The 19,637-nt window shown below is 37.7% G+C and overlaps 1 protein-coding gene across 1 annotated transcript; it reads right to left on the bottom strand.

Moving 5' to 3' along the window:
* Positions 1 to 1,014: 1,014 nt before the first annotated feature.
* Positions 1,015 to 19,452, bottom strand: LOC104408438 (semaphorin-3E; the record flags this gene model as incomplete). Its single annotated transcript, XM_010018049.1, has 7 exons — positions 1,015 to 1,154; positions 3,100 to 3,167; positions 8,471 to 8,637; positions 11,776 to 11,817; positions 12,960 to 13,051; positions 15,473 to 15,695; positions 19,308 to 19,452. Coding segments are annotated over 7 exons (877 nt in total), but the record flags the coding sequence as incomplete, so codon positions are not given.
* Positions 19,453 to 19,637: the final 185 nt, after the last annotated feature.

The raw sequence follows: 19,637 nt of genomic DNA, 5'->3' as shown, positions 1-19,637 counted from the left end.
TTCAGGTTCTTAAGGAGGTCTCGGACCTCATGCTCTCCTGCAGTGGATCTAAGGTCTTCATTCTCACAGTCGCTGCGTTGGCTTTCCAAGGCCTGGGTGGTGTGGTCTGAGCATTTGCTAGTGAAGACTGAGGCAAAGAAGTCAGTAAGAACCTCAGCCTTCTCCAAATCCAGGGTAGCCAGTCCTCCCAATAGCTGCTGGAGAGGGCCCACATTCTCCCTAGTCTGTCTTTTATTTGCTACGTACCTATAGAAGCCTTTCCTGTTATTTTTGATGTCCCTTGCCAGATTTAATTCTAAGTGGGCCTTAGCTTTCCTGACCTGGTCCCTTGCTTCCCGGACAACGTTTCTGTAATATTCCCAGGTTGCTTGTCCTTGCTTCCACCATCTGTAAGCTTCTTCTTCCCCTCTAAGTTTCCTCAGCAGCTCCTTATCCATCCATGGAGGTCTCCTGGCCCTCTTGCCGCACTTCCTTTTAGCCGGGATGCAACACTCCTGAGCCTGTAGCAGGTGATCCTTGAATATGAGCCAGGAGTCCCTACATCCTTCCACATACTAAGTGGGGATAGAGACACTGATGTGTATCAGAGAGGAATAAATATAGCAACACACATGAAGCACTTTCATAATAGGAAAATATATGCAAAAGAGGCAGAGAATCCACCAAATCTCATTTTTCGAAAGTTCTGTAATTTAATGGGTAAGGAGGCAAGAATGAATAGAAGTTAAGCTAGGCTAACATTGGGACCAATATGTACACGTTTTACCTCTTCAATAACATACCAAGAGAAGTGATAGATTGTCTTTTGTTTTGAGGTCTTAACTCAAGTTTCACTACATTTCTAACATCTGCATTCAAGATGCTGAATGCAAACACCAGATGAAATTCTCAGGTCTGTTAATTCAGAAGAGCAGATGAACATAGTGATTTCCCCTGACACCCATGTGTCAGTGAGGTTGTAATATTCCTCACAGCAGGCTCTTACTTAAAAGATTAGTCTATAAGAATATTTACCTCTTCCTTCTTAGTATCATGTGCTCGCTGGACAAACCAGATTACTTTTGCTTGTAAGGTCCGAGGGGTGCACTCCAAAAGGGTGCTGTTGTACTCTATTCCATAAATAAGCCGCTCCTCAGTCTTCTCCAGGACTTCACCTGGAAGGAGAATAAATGTTTTAAAAACGTGCGCTACTGTAAATAATTGGAATGTTCAATACTCAGGGTATATTTACTTTTAAGAGTGAAGTTTAATTGAGATTCAACCAGATAGATAGTGACTTAAAAGCAGTATCTGGTGAAGACCTGATCTGCTAAGTGAATTTTCCAATCATCTCAGACTCTTACAGGATCTAGTCATAAAAAAAATGGACCAAATTTTGCTGTGACTCAGCTAAAATTATACAGAGAAACAGATCTCATCTTTTCACACTGCTAATTGCTTGTGCCTGGTTCTTATGAATAGTTAATCTATTTCATTTTCACTCAGTGAAACAAGGGGATTCAATACCTGCTTAAATATAGAATCAGAGAATGGTTGGGGTTGTAATGGACCTTAAGATCATCTAGTTCCAACCCCTCGGCCATGAGGGGGTGCCTCACACTAGACCATGTCGCCCAAGGCTCTGTCCAACCTGGCCTTGAACACCGCCAGGGTTGGAGCATTTACCACATCTCTGGGCAACCTGTTCCAGTGCCTCACCACCCTCACTTTAAAGAACTTCTTCCTTATATCTAATCTAAACATTCCCTGTTTGAACTCATTACCCCTTGTCCTATCGCTACAGTGCCTGATAAAGAGTCCCTGTTCAGCACCCTTGTAGGCCCCCTTCAGATACTGGAAGGCTGCTTCCAGTAGCCTTTTCTTCTCCAGGTTGAACAGCCCTAATTTTCTCAGCCTGTCTTCATATGGGAGGTGCTTCAGCGCCCTTATCATTCTCATGGCCCTCTGGATTTGCTCTAGCAGCTCCATGCCCTTCTTATGTTGAGGACTCCATATAAAAATGAGAGCACATAGACTTTTGCAGAATGAAACTCTTAAAACCTGAAAATACCCTAACCAATACTATACATATCCATTTTATAAACATGTAAAGTTTTGACCCATGGGTGTTAATAAGAACAAGGTGAATAAAATTAATTAAAACTCAATTCTGTTTTTTCATCCAACAAAATAGGAAGATAGTTAGATGTTACACTGAGGAGTACAATTGCCTAATTAATGAAAACTTCTTATTCCATAGCAGTGAAAAATGTTCATGAGATGAATCAATTTTACACCCTAAAAAATACAGGCTTTGTTATCATTGTGATTTTTCAGTTGTATTCCAAACTTAGGGTATAATTGGTATTACATAATGGAATATACTTTTCCAATATCTACTGTATTCTGTATTATCAAATGGACTTCAATTTTAATGAATCTTCTCTGGTAAAATAGCTATCTAATACTTAATATGTAAAGTATCTATCTAAAAAAACCTTTGATATTTGATTTCTTTTTTCTTTTGCAAATATATTGGCTGTTATCCAGCAAAATACTGAGGAAGTCCAGACAACTGTTTTCTGTCTGTTTTGTCATTCCCAATACCAATGTTTGAAATCATCATTTTCTAAGGTTCGGAAAGCAAATAGCATTAGACACAGTAATCAATCTTTTCTTAGGACAAATCTTGATGATGATCATAAATACACATCTGTGTTACAACATGTCATTACCCATGTCTTTGCTTCTATTCTGGCTGAGTGTCTTGATGGTATTTGATATTCGTTTCAGAATGCAGTCCTGTTGTTTCTTATCCCTGGCCCATCTTTCCACTTGCGTTTCTGTTGGAAGCCCTTGAGATGTGTTAGCCACATCCCTAGTCTGAATGACAGGGCTGCAGAACTACATGAACTCTATTAGATGCACCTGACCTGCTATCAAAACAAAGTCATGCTTAGACCTGGATGACATGGGGTCCCATGACTCTTGTAAGTTATTGCAGGAATATGCCAGTAAAAGAACTTAGGTGATATCATGGTCTGGCTCATACTCTTGGCAAAGCCTGTGCTCTCTACTCCAGGCATTTGCTAGTAATTTGTAAATGTGTGAGTAGATTACCAATGAACTGCTGGCCAAAACACTGCTGTGCTGCATTTCCGTGTCGAACATCTTGTCTGCGGAAACGTCTGAAGGGGAAAAGATGGAAGTGTTTGAGATAACACATTTAACTTACAGATTGTTTGGTTTATAAAGTGGCATTCATTAAAAACATAAGAAGCTAAATCTTGGTTCCTTAAACTTTAACGTTGTTGTGAAAAGTACTCATTTATCCAACAGTATTTTCTCTCTACTCAAGCTACTGGGAATCACATGTCCGAATAAAAGAAACACGCTCATCTGGGGAAGAGGCAGATGAGTTTATTTATGTGTCCAGTTTATACATAAATACACTAATGTTACAACTAGTAACCAATATCCTCTGAACCAGATGGACAACATTCAGTGCTAGGAAGGGTCAAAGGGACCTTTAGCCTTTACTTGAGTTCTCTCTCTCTGGAAGCTAAGGAAATGTTCCTTTTCAGTTTCGAACAGTTTGCCATGTATGTGAATGATAGTTCTATTATCCTTCACTCTCATGTTATTTTTTTCACTTGGGAATCTCAAAGAGCAGAACAAGTACTTTATTATATTACATCTGTGTAGCAGACAGTTGTTAAGGTTATTTTTCTCAGTAGAGAAACAGACACATTCATGACTTGCTCATTCTTAGAAACTGAGCTAGTGGTAGAACTGTGGTCAGAACATGGGAGCCCTGGCTGTGACCTGGAAATAATGCAATTGCTTTTGAAAGAAAAATTGTTGTGAGTTTTTGGCTTTAAGTTTTTTATATACATTTACAGAAAAATAATGAAAACCATAACTGTACAATGCATTCCCAGAAGAACTGTGCTTTTATACAGCAAACTTTTCCTCTGAGTGTCCTGATAAATAAAATTAAGTTTGCTTACTAGGGAAACAGAAGAGCCTATTGGAATGTTATATCTTGCCGTATGTAGTATTTCCAACAACCTGAAATTTAGTTATGCTAAGGGTACCTTTACTATATTTGCATAATTTTACACAGTATTACGAATGCCATACATAACAGATTAACAGAAATATGCAATGCAGCAGATCTTACACAGCAGGTATGTGTAGAGTATAAATTATATAAGGTAGAAAAAAGCAAAGCCAAACATGTTTGTTATTCTTTGCATTTACTACTTAATAATGCTTAAATAATGTTATGTGAACACAAAAGACACAATTTTTATTTGGCACAAATTGAATTTACTGAAACTATGTAGGTTTACACTTAAATATCTTGCTGATGGATGTTACTCATCATATTTCTAAAGTGGCAGTAAACAGGGATTATTTTCTGAATTCTGTCACCCATATGAACTTCTGATCCAGAGATGCTGGCAGACCAAGAGGACAGCTTTAACCTTTACTGATATTCAGAGCAGAAACAATGTTTTGTCATTGTTTCAAGGGAATCTGCAAATTCAGTGGGGATTGCTTTAGGCGTTTGCAGCAGAAGTGCTAAAATTGCATGCATATTATTAAACAAAACCTTAGGTTCTGAGATAGCAACAGAGCTTTATCATGCCCCCGGAGTTCTCACTGTAACGTATAGATACTGCAGCCATACTTACTGGTAACTCTGTAAAGTGTCAGTGCTGAATAATGTTGCCACCAGCTTTGCATATCTGTGTATACAGATTATTCAGAAGAGACATTCTCTTGCACAAATATACATAAATACTGTAGACATTAGTCTTGAAAAAAACACAAGAAAACCCTGTTTCTATCAGGCCCAGCAGCCCTACCTAGCAGGAACAGGATAGTTAGCAGGCACACACTATTTATTTTTCAGTTCCTGAAGATAATTGTAGAGCTAAAGAAATGCTGATCCTGAAAAATAGGATAAATCTCCATTTGTTAGAACTAGTCAGGAAAAAGAAATGTTTGTTTGATGGAGTTTACTGTTGTGTGTCTGAGGACTGGGGAAGATACATTTACCAGTGCCTTCACTTGCTGCTTTTTTGAAGAGAAGTTAAAAGTGGGCAGACGTGCTTAAAGAGGGGGATATGGTGGGAGACAAACTTATTTCACAAATACTGACATAAGCCTGCTATTTGTTATTTTTTTCTTAGTAAGCATTTAATTCAGAATTCCATGAATAATAGAGTACAAGACGGCTCCTGAGATGAAGTACCACAAGGAAAAATTTTCGGTGACTAGCAATATACTGACTACGTGGAAGTGTCCTTTGCAATCTATAACTTCATGAATTAGATTTCAGTCTGTAACTGGGCTTCCAGGAACTTAGTAAAAATGATCTGCAAGAAAGCAATACAGCAGACATCATCACCACCATTATCTTCATATTTCTTTATTATTTCCCAGGGATAGATGAGGCAAAGTCAAAAAGTCTCAGGAAAAAAAGGCGTTTGCTGTGGTTTGCATAAATAAATCAGTAGACTCAGTCGGGGTTTGCCGGACCAAATGTTGTAACAAAAAAATATTCGGGATAGCACCTGCACCAAGCTGCAAGGTGCAAGGGCATGTTTGTGTGCTTGCTGGTGGAGTGGGTGGTGGAGAAAGAGGCCAGAGAAGGAGAGGAGCCAGGAGGGTGACTCTCAGCTTCTTAAAATTGGCTGAAGAATCACAAGTTACCAGAAGACCTACCTGAGCTGAAAGACATTTTAAGACTACCAAAGCCCTTTTTCAGCCTGGACGGTGAGCCAGCAAAGAATCTTACTTGTAGAATTAGGGCTTGTTTAGGTAAAAATTGAACCTGCCTAAACCAGATTGCAGAGATAATAGCGGACTGTAACATTTCTTGAAGCCCTGGACTTCTACTTTTTCAAACACTCATGGAATTTGGATGTAATATAATTTCCTTCTGGCATCTGAAGTATTTGCAGCATGCAAGAGCCATGCACCTGTAACTACCATGACGTTGTATGGTGTTGCACCATCATCACCAAGATATAGGATTTTGGGTTCAGTTTTTATTTGTCCTTAATTAAATCCTCTATCTGATTAACTGTCCAGGCTATGCATTTAAAAGGAATTATAATACAGGCTTTCACAATTTAACAAATTGGTACCAGCTGTCAGGCAGAGTTGTTTTGTATTTATGCTTCAATTCTCTCTCTATCCTGTTCCTTAGTGCCTTAGTTTACAGTTTTTCTATTTTTGTATTCTCTAAACACTTGTCATGCCTTGGAGACATTAGGATCTAAAGCAGCTAGCATTTGAATCAAAATGGGGAGGACACATTGTACATCTCTGCTCTGGTTCAACTCTTCACCAGAAGGACTGGAATTAAAAAGAGAGCTCTTACTGGCGTTCTTATTGCACTAGCAGGGCTCTTCTTACAAGTGAAAGGCCCACCTAAACATGCTCCATGAGGGCCACATTTGAGCAGATAGAGGTGGTATTAAAACCAGCTCAAGTGTGTTATAATGTAAGGCACAGCTCTGTCTCAGTGAAGGGAGTCCCAGTGAAGGGAGGGAGGGCTGCCAGAAACAGGGGAAACAAGTGCTCTCCAATGCCCCTTGTACTTGCATTACTTGTACAGCTTGAGCAGAAATATGAAGCCCAGAGACAAGGCCAAATTAAGGTGTGTATGCTGTAGGATGTGGCATTAGTTGTGTCTGGAGCAAAAGGCAGCCATTGCAGTGTTATCACTTGTTCAGGGTCACTTGGTGTTAGAAAACTCCATGTTGTCTAGTGAGAACTTCTTTTTCCAACAGTGTTCTCTACCTGGTACCCAACGGGAGGCAACTTAAAACAACTTTCATACACGTGTCCTGAGTAGCTCTCCATGTATCACACAGTGTAAGCTCTTAAGTTTAAAATGATCTGAGCTTCAGCTATGAGCTAAAGAGAACAAAGCAAAGGCCATCTGTCCTTCTCAACATCCTTAGTTTTTGTTGGCTATTACCCAAACTCTTATATGTAAAACAAGTTTTGCAGACTTCAAGATCATTCAATTAAGTGCAAATCCCCTCTCCTCTCATGCAGTGCTTATCTTAAGAGAAGGAGGGTGATAACAGCAGTATATTCTTCTTTTAGAGAATGATCTGCTGAATGCTGGGGAGGTAAGGGACAGGAAGGTGCCTGGGGTGCTGCCCATATTACTCAACCCTGGATAAATGTATATGTCAGGGGACTTTTAGAGGCTGCTACTCTGGAAATTGTCTTAGGTGAGAAATATGTTAAAAATGTACAACAGAGTTCAGGACTGAGTGAGTTTCTCTTATCTTTTCTTAGACAATAAGTAGCCTGCAGAACAAAGTAAATGCTGATATAGCAGCCAAGCAGGCTGCTGGGAAATATTTTAACCCTCGCCCTTCCACAAATGTCATATTTCATTGGATGAGAAACCCATATGCTTTATAATTACAATAATCCAATTTCTACTTATACTGTAGGAAATAAATCTCCCTGGCCCATTACATAGCTGCTCATCTGTCTTAATCTAGGGTCTTATTATTTTAGCCAGACTCTTGTCACATTGAAGAGACAGCTAGAGGCCACTTCCTCCCTTAGGTCTGCTTGCAGAAGGCATGAGAACACTGTGCAATCATGCTTGTAAAAGTAGTGTAGATTTCCAACTTGGTTTACCCTGTGCCTTAGTGCAATAAGTCCGAGAGATTCTTAATTATGCTGAGTCATTGGCTGTATTTCTCATTTTCACTTTTTAATGTGCCTTAACCAAAATGTCATGTTACCCAATATAACATGACTGTGCTCATTATCTTTTAGAAAAATCCACAGAAACATCTGTTGTGCCTGGCTAGAGGCAGCAGTGCATTGTTTTAGTGCATCCGGGTTCATGGAAAGATAAAGTGTGCACAACAAAAAACAAAAAATCCCAGTTGCAGGACTTTGTATTTGGCCTTGTTGAACTTCATGAGGTTCACACAGGCTGTATAAATTCACTGGAGAAAGCCTAAACCTAACGTTAACTTTTGTAGATACTCTGGTTTCATTTTGGCTATGAAGGTATTTAGCAATAGCATGAATTCTTCTTTGCTTTCTTTTGGAAATCCTGTTATATATGTTACAGAAGTGTGATATATTTTCTGTATAATATTACTAAAATATGTCTCTGGTGTTGTAAAGCATCTTTCTTCTGCACACCAAAAGATGTAGACAGAAATAGAGGTTTGTTTAAAACTTACTGCAAATAATTACTAAGTGACTTCGCTTCATTCATAAGAATATTCCTGTTACAGCAGTTTATTCCATCCTGTTATTTTGGCTACACTGCAATCCCATAAGGTTGTGCTAATAAATCAGCAGCCTACATATCTTCTCACTGCTCAGTTGTTTTTATGGGGGGGGGATACAAAGTACTTTGTGTTGCAATAGGAACTCTTTACGTAGGTATTTTACAAAGAAGGATATCATGGAATGCAGCAGTTCTCACCTCTTTGCCTGCATTCCTGTGGGATAGTATCTGGAGCAGGAGATCCCATCCCAAGCGCAGTACGGATCTCGAGCAAGGCAGCAGTCAGCACAGGCAGTACCGTACATGTCACACTGGTGGAACTTCACTTGTACTATGGCAGACTCAGATCCAACATAGAGCTGTTGCTGGAAAAAACACATCACATACAATTAAATTCCTAGAGTTTCTACTGAAACTTCTGTTACCAAAGGAGTTATTTAAGAAATGTTAGCTTTATTGTTGCTTGTCAGCTGTGCATCCAGCCTGTGCCCTGAGGGAGGCAGAGTTACTCTGTGGGAAAATATCTGATTACAGACTTAATTCTCCCGCATGAGGACAGAGGAACAGAAAGATGGTAAAATGAACAAGTTTATTTTGGCATTTCCTCACTTCTGAAGTTTCAGATTGTGAGATTGGTGTTTGAATAAGCAGGGGTTTCAGTTTATTTTTCTTTCTCAGTATAGTTTCCAATGCTTCCCTCTTCACACTTCTCTGTTACCTAAGCTATCTGCAGAAAACACCTGACATGAACAGCTTTAAAAAAAGAAGTTCAAATTTGCAAAACCTATAAGCAACCTCAATGTTAAAATGGGAATGATCAAGTAAGTTTAACTCCTGATGTAGCTACTTACAGTATGATCGCATATACATATGAGCAGTTGAGCTGTATGATTTGTATAAATCCTCAGTGCACAGCAGATAGACAGATGTTTGGGGGTTTTGTTGTTGTTTGTTTGTTTGCTTGCTTGTTTTTTCCTGGTGCTGTGCAGACTTCCTTACAAATTAACCAGTCATAATCTACTTATGTAGCTTGGGATTTCTTTACAGCATTAGTGCTAAGGCTGTTCGAATCTACTGAGTTCACATAAATGTCCTTTTCAAATAAAATGAAAGATGATCAATCTAATTCTTGAGATGCTGACATAGTAAATTCAGAAAAGCTTGAATTTACAGGGACTTGAGAAAAAAATCCTGTTGCTGGTGAATGTAAATAGTCTGAACACAGAAACATGCAGTGCACACTGCAATAGGAACTGCTTGTGCGCAGCTCACTTCCATGGTTTACCAGTCAGAGAAAAGATTCCTAATGAACACTTAAACTGTGCTTATCCTAATGGCTAAACTTGGTTCATAATTCCCACTCTTTGACCAAGATTTCAAAATCAGATATTTTAAAATAAAGCTGGAAAATACCGGCAGCTCATTTAGTCTGGTTTACCTATCACAAAACATGAAATTTAATCCACATAGTCCATTCTTGTTCCCTAATTGCACCTTCTATATCTGTTTAGGTCACAGAAATTTAACTTTCAGAAATGCCAGGGGAAGAGACTAGGAGAGGCTGGTAACAGCAATGCTTGAAGACTTTTTCAGCTGAGATAAACCAGATGATAGTAGCAGGAACTCAGTCTGCCAATTGGAATGAAAAAGAAACCTAGGATCCTTGTGTGAGGGGAATTCTTACTTGTCTGAAAAGGCTGCAGTGTGATTGTCCCAGAAGACATGAACAACACTTTCAATTAGACATACGAGATGGGATTTTCTCTTTCATCTTTTAACAGGGGTGAAGACTGCTCTAAGTCTTGGTCCATCAGAGGAGGGCAAGAAGCATCCTATATCTAGCTGACTGAACATCAAAGAAGAACATTCCTTCCCAGCCCCTGCAGATAACTAACTCAGCCCTGAAATATGATGTTTTATTGTACCACTGGCTTAGTGAAGACTGTTTAGTATTATAAGGATATTGTAACAAAGCTAGCAAGGAGCTCTACACAGGTTCTCTAAGTCCAAGTTCAAAAGAGACCAGCCAAAATGCTCAAGCTACGTAACTTTTTTCACATAAACTCAACTCGTACACTTCTGGTCATTACTTAGTGCCAACTCAGTAACACATATTCCATCCTAACACATATTCCAACATTTAATTGTCCTCAGTATCAGAAAACTATCCTATTTCAAGATTATCTACATACAACAAGCTGAACTTGATTATTTATTCTCATATTTCTTTGCAATCAGTGTTCAAAATTCTCTATACGCTTACACTAGGAAGACATTTTGTTTGGTAAAATTCTGTATTTGGCTGTTCTGTTCTCTCTAATCTTCTCTTTGCTATCTTGAAAATGTTAAGCTACTTTTACTTCTCACAACTAGCTTTTTTCTTCAACCACTGGATTGCTCTGGTGGCTTTTTTTTGCAGTTCTCCTCAGATTTTCCAGACTCTTTTTGAATTAGCAGAGGTAGCAGCCCTCTTGGGAGCTGGATGTAATGGAGAAAGACTACTTTCTTTTTTATACAGTATCACCTTTTTACTCTTCCAACACAACTCCTTTAGCATGACATTTCACTGAGAGCTATAGGTAATGCAAATATCTGAAATGACACTGAAGTCTTTCTCTAAATAATCACTCAGGTGAAGTGTTGGACAATCTAGTTTCCAAAACTGCTTTCACAGTCAATGGAAAAAAAAAAAAAAAGTAGATTGATCCAGAAAATAATTCAGAATACTCACACCTGAGATCCTCCTCTGAGCCACTATCAGAGGAGTTTGTCTCTCTGCATTACCTACAGAAAGAATGCAAGTTGACTAGACAACAAGACTAAAATGACATTTTGGGGCACACTCACACTTCCTATTAATGCAATTTTCATTCTTTGTTATTTGTGTTTCACTACGTTTATGTGCACCTATATTGTGCTGGATGTCTAAGATCTCTTAAGATATAACTATCCTGGGATTTTTATAATGTCTTCATCTGGAGATGATATGATGATATGGTACAGATGAGAATCCACATACAAGAGTAATAAAGTGGGTGTTTATATTAGCAGAAACTAGCAGAAAATCAAAAGGGAGTCAGATCCAAAAAGCCCTGCCTTTCATGAGCAACCGAGTACGTGGGAGAGCCAGCAAGGCTCTTTCTGCATTGGTATTCTTATAGGGTTGAAGTCTGTCTGCATTTATCAGCAAGGAACTTTCTATGAGTTGCCATATCCACCAAGCTAATCTCTACTGTGATTAATATGCCAGTAACTCCTGAAACAGGTTGGGTTTTATTTGCTTTGATAAGCATGGTTGTGTAAACTAAGGAGATTTAACATTAGAGTTGAAAAATATAAATTATTCATAAAAGAATAGAGCATATAACCATCACTGCATTACAAAAGGATTACATGTCTCAAGAGATCTCATAATAGGTGATGTACATCTGTCTATCTATACAGTTTAAGCTTACTTAGGTTTGAGTCACAATCTTCACATTTCAAACTTGTCAAATACTTACCCTTTTTGAAGAGATTTCCATAGAAATAATAGGAACTGGCACCTAGAAAATAGGAAATAATTCCTTGCTCAGAAAAAAAAGTATCTTTTTACAATGACAAGAAATTAGGTAAATTAGTGTCGATGTTTAATTATTATATTCAGCTTCGCTAAATACGTTGTTTCTCTTTAAGTTCTGATGCTACAGAAAGACAAAATTGTGACTGTATTGCTTTAAAAGAGTATTTAAAAACAACCAGCTGACACTTAATTCAGAATTATTGGAGCCACAGGAACACTGCAATTTCCCTGTCAAACATGGGATTAGCTCTTGCCACCACTGAATCTCTTTTGTCCTACTTGAAAGTGATAAGTGGAGTGTTCTTTATAACAAAACATTTACTGAAGATAAGATAAAAATAGCAGGAATTCCTTCTTTTAGTATTGTCCTTTCTGCCCTCTGCTCACATTTCCTGGAGCAAGACTGTATTCCCTAATAGGTAGTGAAAACCAGCCCCTAATAGCTGTTGAAAACCAGCTTTATCAAGAGGGGCAATTTCTGTGATTTCGCCCCAGGCAACAAGCTAATGGTTACTCTGCCTAAATGCAGGTGCCTGATTTGAATATCTAAGTTTGGATATTAGTCTCCTACTTTAGCTATGTGGCTAACACGGCAGGATGTGAATACTCTCTAAGAGGATTTCATTATATTAGCTTTGCCACATGCTAAATACTGAATTTTAGATATGGATTATTCTTAAACGGAGTGGAGTTTTGCCTCACTAGGACTCAGGTTTGCCCACTGTAAAGAGAGATTAACTGATTCACTCTTTCGGAGGATTAGGCTTTTTTTATCTGGATCTCACTTAAGCTTCCAAGATAGCAGTAGGCACATTTTTGTACATGTAGTACACATTTTGTACTTATTTAAATACTTGGATATGAGAGAAAACTGAATGAAATGCAACAAGTTTCTAATTGAAAGTTGCAATATATTTCAGTACTTGGGCTGTAACTCCACCTCAGAAAAACTTCAGATGGAAGCAAAGATTTCCTGTCATAAAATAACTAGATCATTAGAAATTTTCCTGCAAACCACTATCATATATTTCACTATCCCAAGATATTTTAGACATTTATTTAGACATTTCTGCAGAGCAGAAAATACAAGACTTGTATATATGATTCATACACAGCACAGTTCACCTTGAATACTTGCAGCTCTTCAAGAATCACTTCTTCCATTGATTCTGTCTCTTGATTATAAATTGTAATAACTTTCAGCACAATTCCATTATCTGAGAATGGATTAAAAAAAAAAAAAAAAGAAAAACAAAAGTAAAGGTTATAATTGGTTAAAACATTTGTGTAGTTTCAAGTACACTAAAAGACTTTTCCAAGTTGATAATGAATATAAATTTATAAATACACACAGTTAGTTACATCTTGCAGTTAGTGATAAAGATTCTTACTGTTAGAAAATAAACACATATGATAATATGTCCCTGGCAAATACAAGTCAACTGAGATATCCCTGAGCTATATGATTAATTCACTTGTATTTTTCAAACTATGGGTCATAACCTCTAGGTGAGCTGCAAAGAGGTGACCATATTTCAAGAAAATAAATCAGAGTGGGCAGGAGCTGAGACCGTCAAGGCGAGGGAGTGTAATGTATCTTTAATTATAGGATCTGAGTGTTTACACTAGTTAGGAAACTACTAACTATCCTTAATTACCGACAGCAGCTCCGTTCCTCCAGGCTAGAGTACAAAAACCTTCAGGGGTTCATTGTCCCCAGTTCTCACCCTCCTCTGGGGAAACTGAGCTGCTGTTGATCTGAAGGTGTTAATCAAAGGAAGATGAACCAAAAAAAAGGGCTGCACGTTCAGTTTAGATTTATCTGCCTTTCAGTCACTACAACTCTTGCAGGAAATTAAACACACAAATAGCATCTGGTCTTGCATCACTTCAGCTTTTTCTTGCCATTAATAAAATAGTCTTCCTTTCTTTAATCTGAAAATCTGTCATCAACAATGGCAAATATCACTTCCTTTCTTCTGTTACTTTCAGTCACCTTTGATTTACAGGGGACATATTAAGCAGACAAGCACTGGGAGAAATGTTCAGCAAAAGATCAAAGAGGCAAACATAAAGAGGAACCATTAAATGGTGGTCATATACCAGTTCTCAAATAGAATATATAATCAAAGGCATCCATTTTGTGATGGAACAGTAAAAATAAATTGCATTCTGAGATCTGATTTTCATAAGTCCCTCTTCGAATCCTGCTGACAGACATGTGAAAGCCCTGACATTCAGACTTCGCCTTTGATGCACTTCTCTAACCTACACTGCTACCTACCCTAAGGAAACTCCTGCTCAGTTGTAAGACCCTGTTTACTTATGTTACACAGCGGGTGTTGGACTTGGATAAAAAAAGATTAACCCTTTCTAGCACTATATTGCCAAGAGAAACAGTAAATTTTTTGATGAGAGTTTTGCCAGAGCAGAGATTGCAGGGTTTGTTTCAGAGTTTCTAAAGCCCAAAAATTCCTATGCTGGAATTTCCTGTCACCTGAGATCAGACATCTCAAGAAGACTAAGCAGCTGTTGGGTGCCACTCAGCACAGCTCTAACAGGCACACTTAAGTCCCTTTGGATTCTACTTTGCTGAATGGATGATTTATGTACAAGGGTACTCAATACAATATCTCTATCACAAATGCAAGTGGAAAATATAAAAAAATCTAGGCACCATTATAAAACCTGCTGTACAGAAATAAGTGGCACATGGTACAATGTTTTATGGACCACACAAAGTCCAGTACCAAAACCATACTGAGGCCATTTAAACCCTTAGAAAACAACGCTAGTATAAATAAGCCTTTGCTGTTCTCGACACTGAAATGTGCTTATCAGAGGAATTTCATTTGTAAAAAATAATTCACTGTAACTGCTTTCCTAGACAAAATGGTCAAAATGATTTGTGATACCACTCCTGTTGTTAAATTGTTAAAATGTGAATGAACAAATCCTTGGATTTTTTCCAGACAGATTAGATGTGACTAAAGTCTTGTTTAGTTCCAGGCTTTCCTCTTATTTTCTTAAGTTCTCTTAATTTTCAAATGCCATTAGAATATGTTTTTTTCTTCTAGTTGCTTAGAGTTAGTGTAGGTCTATAATGCTGTAATATGTTTTACCTTAATCATATTTTTTGGTATATAATTGCAAATTCTCTTTAATCAAGCTTTCTCTATCCTATGAAGATATATGTCTGTATCATATGAAAATGGCTCAAAAGAACAATAAAATTTGGCAGAAAACTTCTAACAGCATCTTTTTAAGAAACTTGGGTATTTCCTCCTTCCTTCCTTGCACTGTGTTGTAACCCAAATATGGAAGTTGGCAGTTTCTTTTTAACAGTATCAGCTAGACTCGTGGTCTCCAGAATTGAGGAAAATAAACTGTGGAATAAAGGCAGTTACTTGATCTGATATTTTTGAAAATCATCACTTTTGTTTCTCCCAGGTCTCAGCTCAGAACTATGCTCAGACATGTGATTGTGTTCTGAAGTTTTAAAAATAAGGCCAGTTGTTCAGGAGTTTAATTTGTTGTATTGATTTTTTAGTTTTAGACTACACAGAAATTAATATCATTCATCCTGAAGGCAACTCCCCCCCCCCATTAAATCATGTTACTTGCTTTCTTTAATTTACCTGTGCCAATGAACAAGACATCATATTGCCCATCTTCAGCTTCCACTCTGTCCACTGCTATTTGTTTAAGATTGTACTTTCCATCAGTTTTAACTAGTATTGGTCTCTTATGAACAGGCTTGATGGGCTGGTACATCAGTGGATGACTCCTGGCAAAATGGATAGCTTCATCAGGATAGTCTTTGGTGGTAGTATACAGACCACCATTCACCTTGCTGGCACACTGCAGAAACATAAAACATAGATTATCCTGAAGGTTTGCTAAATAAATTGTCAGAGATAGGTCTTATTTTCAGGGGTGATGACAAGTCTACAGAAAACCTGGCATTAAAATCAGGCACAGGAGGAACTGGGACAGTGAACTCTATGCTTTATGCATGTGTAGATTTTTAATTGGGAGAAGCCAAGAAAGAGAAAGTTGAAGTAAGCCTTGGCATTACAGTATTTAGAAAGAGGGAACTCCTTCCTCTCTGGCATACTAAGAGCAGAGTAAATAGTGACATTTTTAGATTTTGACAAAAAATAGTGCTTATGCCTTTCCAAAATTCATATTGAAGATGTAATCAAAATTGCCATTGGTAGTTAGGAGAAAGGTAGAGACACAACCATGTAAAGTCAGCAGAATACTAATGCTTGACATTAATCTCTACTCTTATTACTTTTGATTGCAAAATGTATTGCCATAAGAAATGAAGCACACTTAAAAATTATGCCAGCAGCAAGAGTAATCCTTGATCTCAGGTATTCTAACAGTGTTACATTTGATTCTAATTCCTAACTCATGAGGACAGTATTATGTATCACAGTTTAGCTTGAAATACCAATGTTTGCATTGATCAATCTACTGTTTTGCAAAACAAACAGACTTTATGTCAACGATTGATTAAAAGAGGCTTACTCCTTTGGTCAAATGTGCAATTAGGGATAATTTAATGCTTTAAATGGAGAAGTTAATTCTAGAATGCTTTGTGAAGGATATAGTGTTCCCTAACTGAATATAGATTCTACATTTCCAATTTGCTTCATGATGTCTAATTGAAACCATTTATGATCAAGTTGGAAGTATCTCAATAACCATTTATTTTCTCCAAATATTCATAAGACAGTGTGGTTTTAAGAAACATTTCAAGGAAAACCACAGTAGCAGCCTTTCCCTATTTAAATTGGATTTTTCAATCAATAAAATGAAATAAAATAGTCTTTATGTTTACGGGAAACAGTAATTTTAAACTTGCGGTCAACTGTAATTGACAATAACAAAGTCCTGTACTTGTCAAGTGGGGCAATGTTTGTTTCCACTTTTTGGGCTTAGCTACAGGAAAGTATTTGTTCAGTGTTGATTTTAAAGTAATTGTCTAATCAACCTAGTGATGGAATTTCACCAGCTGTTTGCAATAAGAAGACAGAGCTGGAGCATGAAGACAGGCGAAGCCTCTGCTTGCCATGCACTGCACAGCATATCAAGTGAATAGGCATTGCCAGGTTCCCTTTTCAAAGGTCTAGCTCTGGAGAGATTTAATAAAAATAATCCTTCACAGGCTTTTCATTTTTAACTAAATAAAATAGTCTAGAAAGGCAACAGTAGGTGCATCCGTCTCTGAAGACTATCAACACCATTTTTGAGGTCACTGATGTTATTCCCAGAAGCATCATAGTCTAAATGCACTAAAACAACCAGCAAAACAGGAGCAGAGATTATGGCAGAAGCAGTGCTTCAAGCAGACTTCAGAGAGCAGCGGTTTGCAGAGTATTTCAGAACCTTTGTGACTCTTAACAGCAGTTTTCTGTTTATTCAACTTTAAGCTCAGCTCTCATTCCTTGTAGACTCCATCTTTACCCATTCATTAGCTAAGATCAAAGAATGCTGACTCTCAGAGATGCCTAATAGTAGGTTATTTTTGGCCTTTTGTCACTGTCACTCCTGTAATGGAAAAGGTAGTGGGATTTTGTTTACCAATAAGCTGAACTTGTCTTTGGAGTATGAAACCTAACACTGTGGGCTACAGAACAAAACATACCAAAACATGCCTGTGCTCTGCAACATACAGAGACAAATATAATTAAATTGGTTAACACCCAGGAAAGACATGGTTCCTCAACTAGTTTGTTCATGACATTGTGAAAATTACTTGTGATCTTTTATATCTGTTTCGGCTCCTATGTCTTGCCTGTTGGGGAGACTAAAATCCAGTCTATCTAAAATATGGCCATTCAGAGCCAAGGGAGAGAAGCATTGGAAGTGAGTGGAACCTGGGTCAGCCTTTCTGTAAATCATTGTCAACTTTGCTGAAGCACTGGCTCAGTGTTCTCTACTTCTTGCCAAAAAAACACCATTTAATCTTCAATGCTGGGAGATATTAATGTAATGACTGTAGTTGTGAATACTGAATTCATGCCTGCGTTTAATGCTAGTCCAAATAACATATGTGAGGTATTCTAGTACCCAGAAAAAAATTAATACTGCTTAAAGAACTTGGACCATATAATATTTGTAAAATATACAGTCACTCTGCAATCCATGCATAGTTCTGCCTCATTATTTGGCATAACTGCAAAAACTGTCATTTTTCTAGACAAAATGTAAAATAGAAAACCAATAATTCCTTTGAATTCAAACATTTTGTTCAACATGTGATAATTTACTTATCTGATTTTCTACCCTGACTCAATACCAATGACTTTGATCTACATCAAACAAACAAAGAAAAACATTTGATATTGATGTCAGCACTGCTACAGTGGTAGCTAATTGGCTAAGATGGCCAAATCATATTCATAATGTTTAAATCACAAATAATCTCTTTTTTGGAGCATCCACATCTGCATTTTCACTTATTTCTCTAACCCCAGAGGAAAACATTAATCTAAAATGGGAGAGGACATGCATTCAAAGTCATACTACAGGGAGAAAGGCTGTACTGGCATGGACTAGATAAACTAATAGACCTTTTCACCTCTTATTCCTGTGATTCAGTGATAAATTAATTGCATGCAATGCCTGTTTCTGCAAATGACTGCTTTCAGTACAAAAGAGAATACTGATTCAGTTAGCAAAGGAAAAACAGCACTGAAAGTAATGCTCTGTTAATGCACCGTTGTTGAGCTCCAGAGAGCAAGCCGCTAGCCTGGTAAAGATAAGGAGAAGAAGTGTGAAAACTGGGAAGGTTTAGCCAAGCAGCTGTTAGAAATGTCTTTGCATCTCACAGAGTGAAAAATCTGCACTATGACATGATAAAGGGTAGACCTTCAGCAAGTGTAAACAAAAGCAACTTTGCAAGAGATAACAGTTGCCCTGGGTGGGTTAGCTGTATTCCCAAAACTTATGGGGTGAAGAAGAAATCCTGGATATGATGCTTCTCTGGGATAGACTGGCATTCCCTGCTGTGGGGTTTCTCAGATGCAAAAAATGTGTCAGCAGTCAAATTTAGAACAGTTATTTTAAGCTCAATAGAAAGTGAGGCTCCCTCCCAGGTAATGCACTTACTGCTTTCTGAATCCAGCATCTGACCTGTATTCTAAAGGTGCTTCTTTCTACCCTTAATGCCTGTGGTCCTAACTTTGAGACCTTTGGACCTAAACACAAGTTCCAGAAGGGTTTTGAAAGTCCTATATACTCAATTCCACAATTTTCCTTTGGGAAAGGTTTGCTTCTAGTACTTGATTAAACTTATTGCTGAGCCATTCCACACTTTCCCAGAAATGCTAGAGTATGTAAATATTCAAATAAATATATCCTGGACTGTGAAGTCAGGAAGATTTGTACATTAGCAGCAGTTTGCTTTTTCTTCCCGAATTCATTTGCATAGCAAAGCAATGGAAAATAGATTTTACTTACTGAACCAGGTCTAGGATAAGGTACTTTTCTTTCATATAGAGCCCAGTGGTATTCAGGTCCTTCTTTATGAGCATATGGTCCATTGAAAGCTGCTCGGACACTTGCCATGTGGTAAACACATATAGCGTATCCTCTAAATATATTGCTATGAAGTAAAATTCAGACATTATTAAAGCAATATGTCACATTCTGTATATATAATACTGGTATTATTGTTAATTAAAAATTAGTCCCATTTCAACAGTATTCGGGGAGAAAAATCCTACTTATTTTTCCTATATGCTTTTTGTATAAATGCTGTGTTCATTATTCTTTACAAAGTCTTTAATA

Source organism: Nestor notabilis, unplaced genomic scaffold, assembly GCF_000696875.1.
Source record: "Nestor notabilis isolate BGI_N333 unplaced genomic scaffold, ASM69687v1 scaffold35680, whole genome shotgun sequence".
NCBI classification, from domain to species: domain Eukaryota; kingdom Metazoa; phylum Chordata; class Aves; order Psittaciformes; family Psittacidae; genus Nestor; species Nestor notabilis.
Note: the sequence above shows the minus strand (reverse complement) of the source record. Positions and strands in the feature narration are given on the sequence as shown.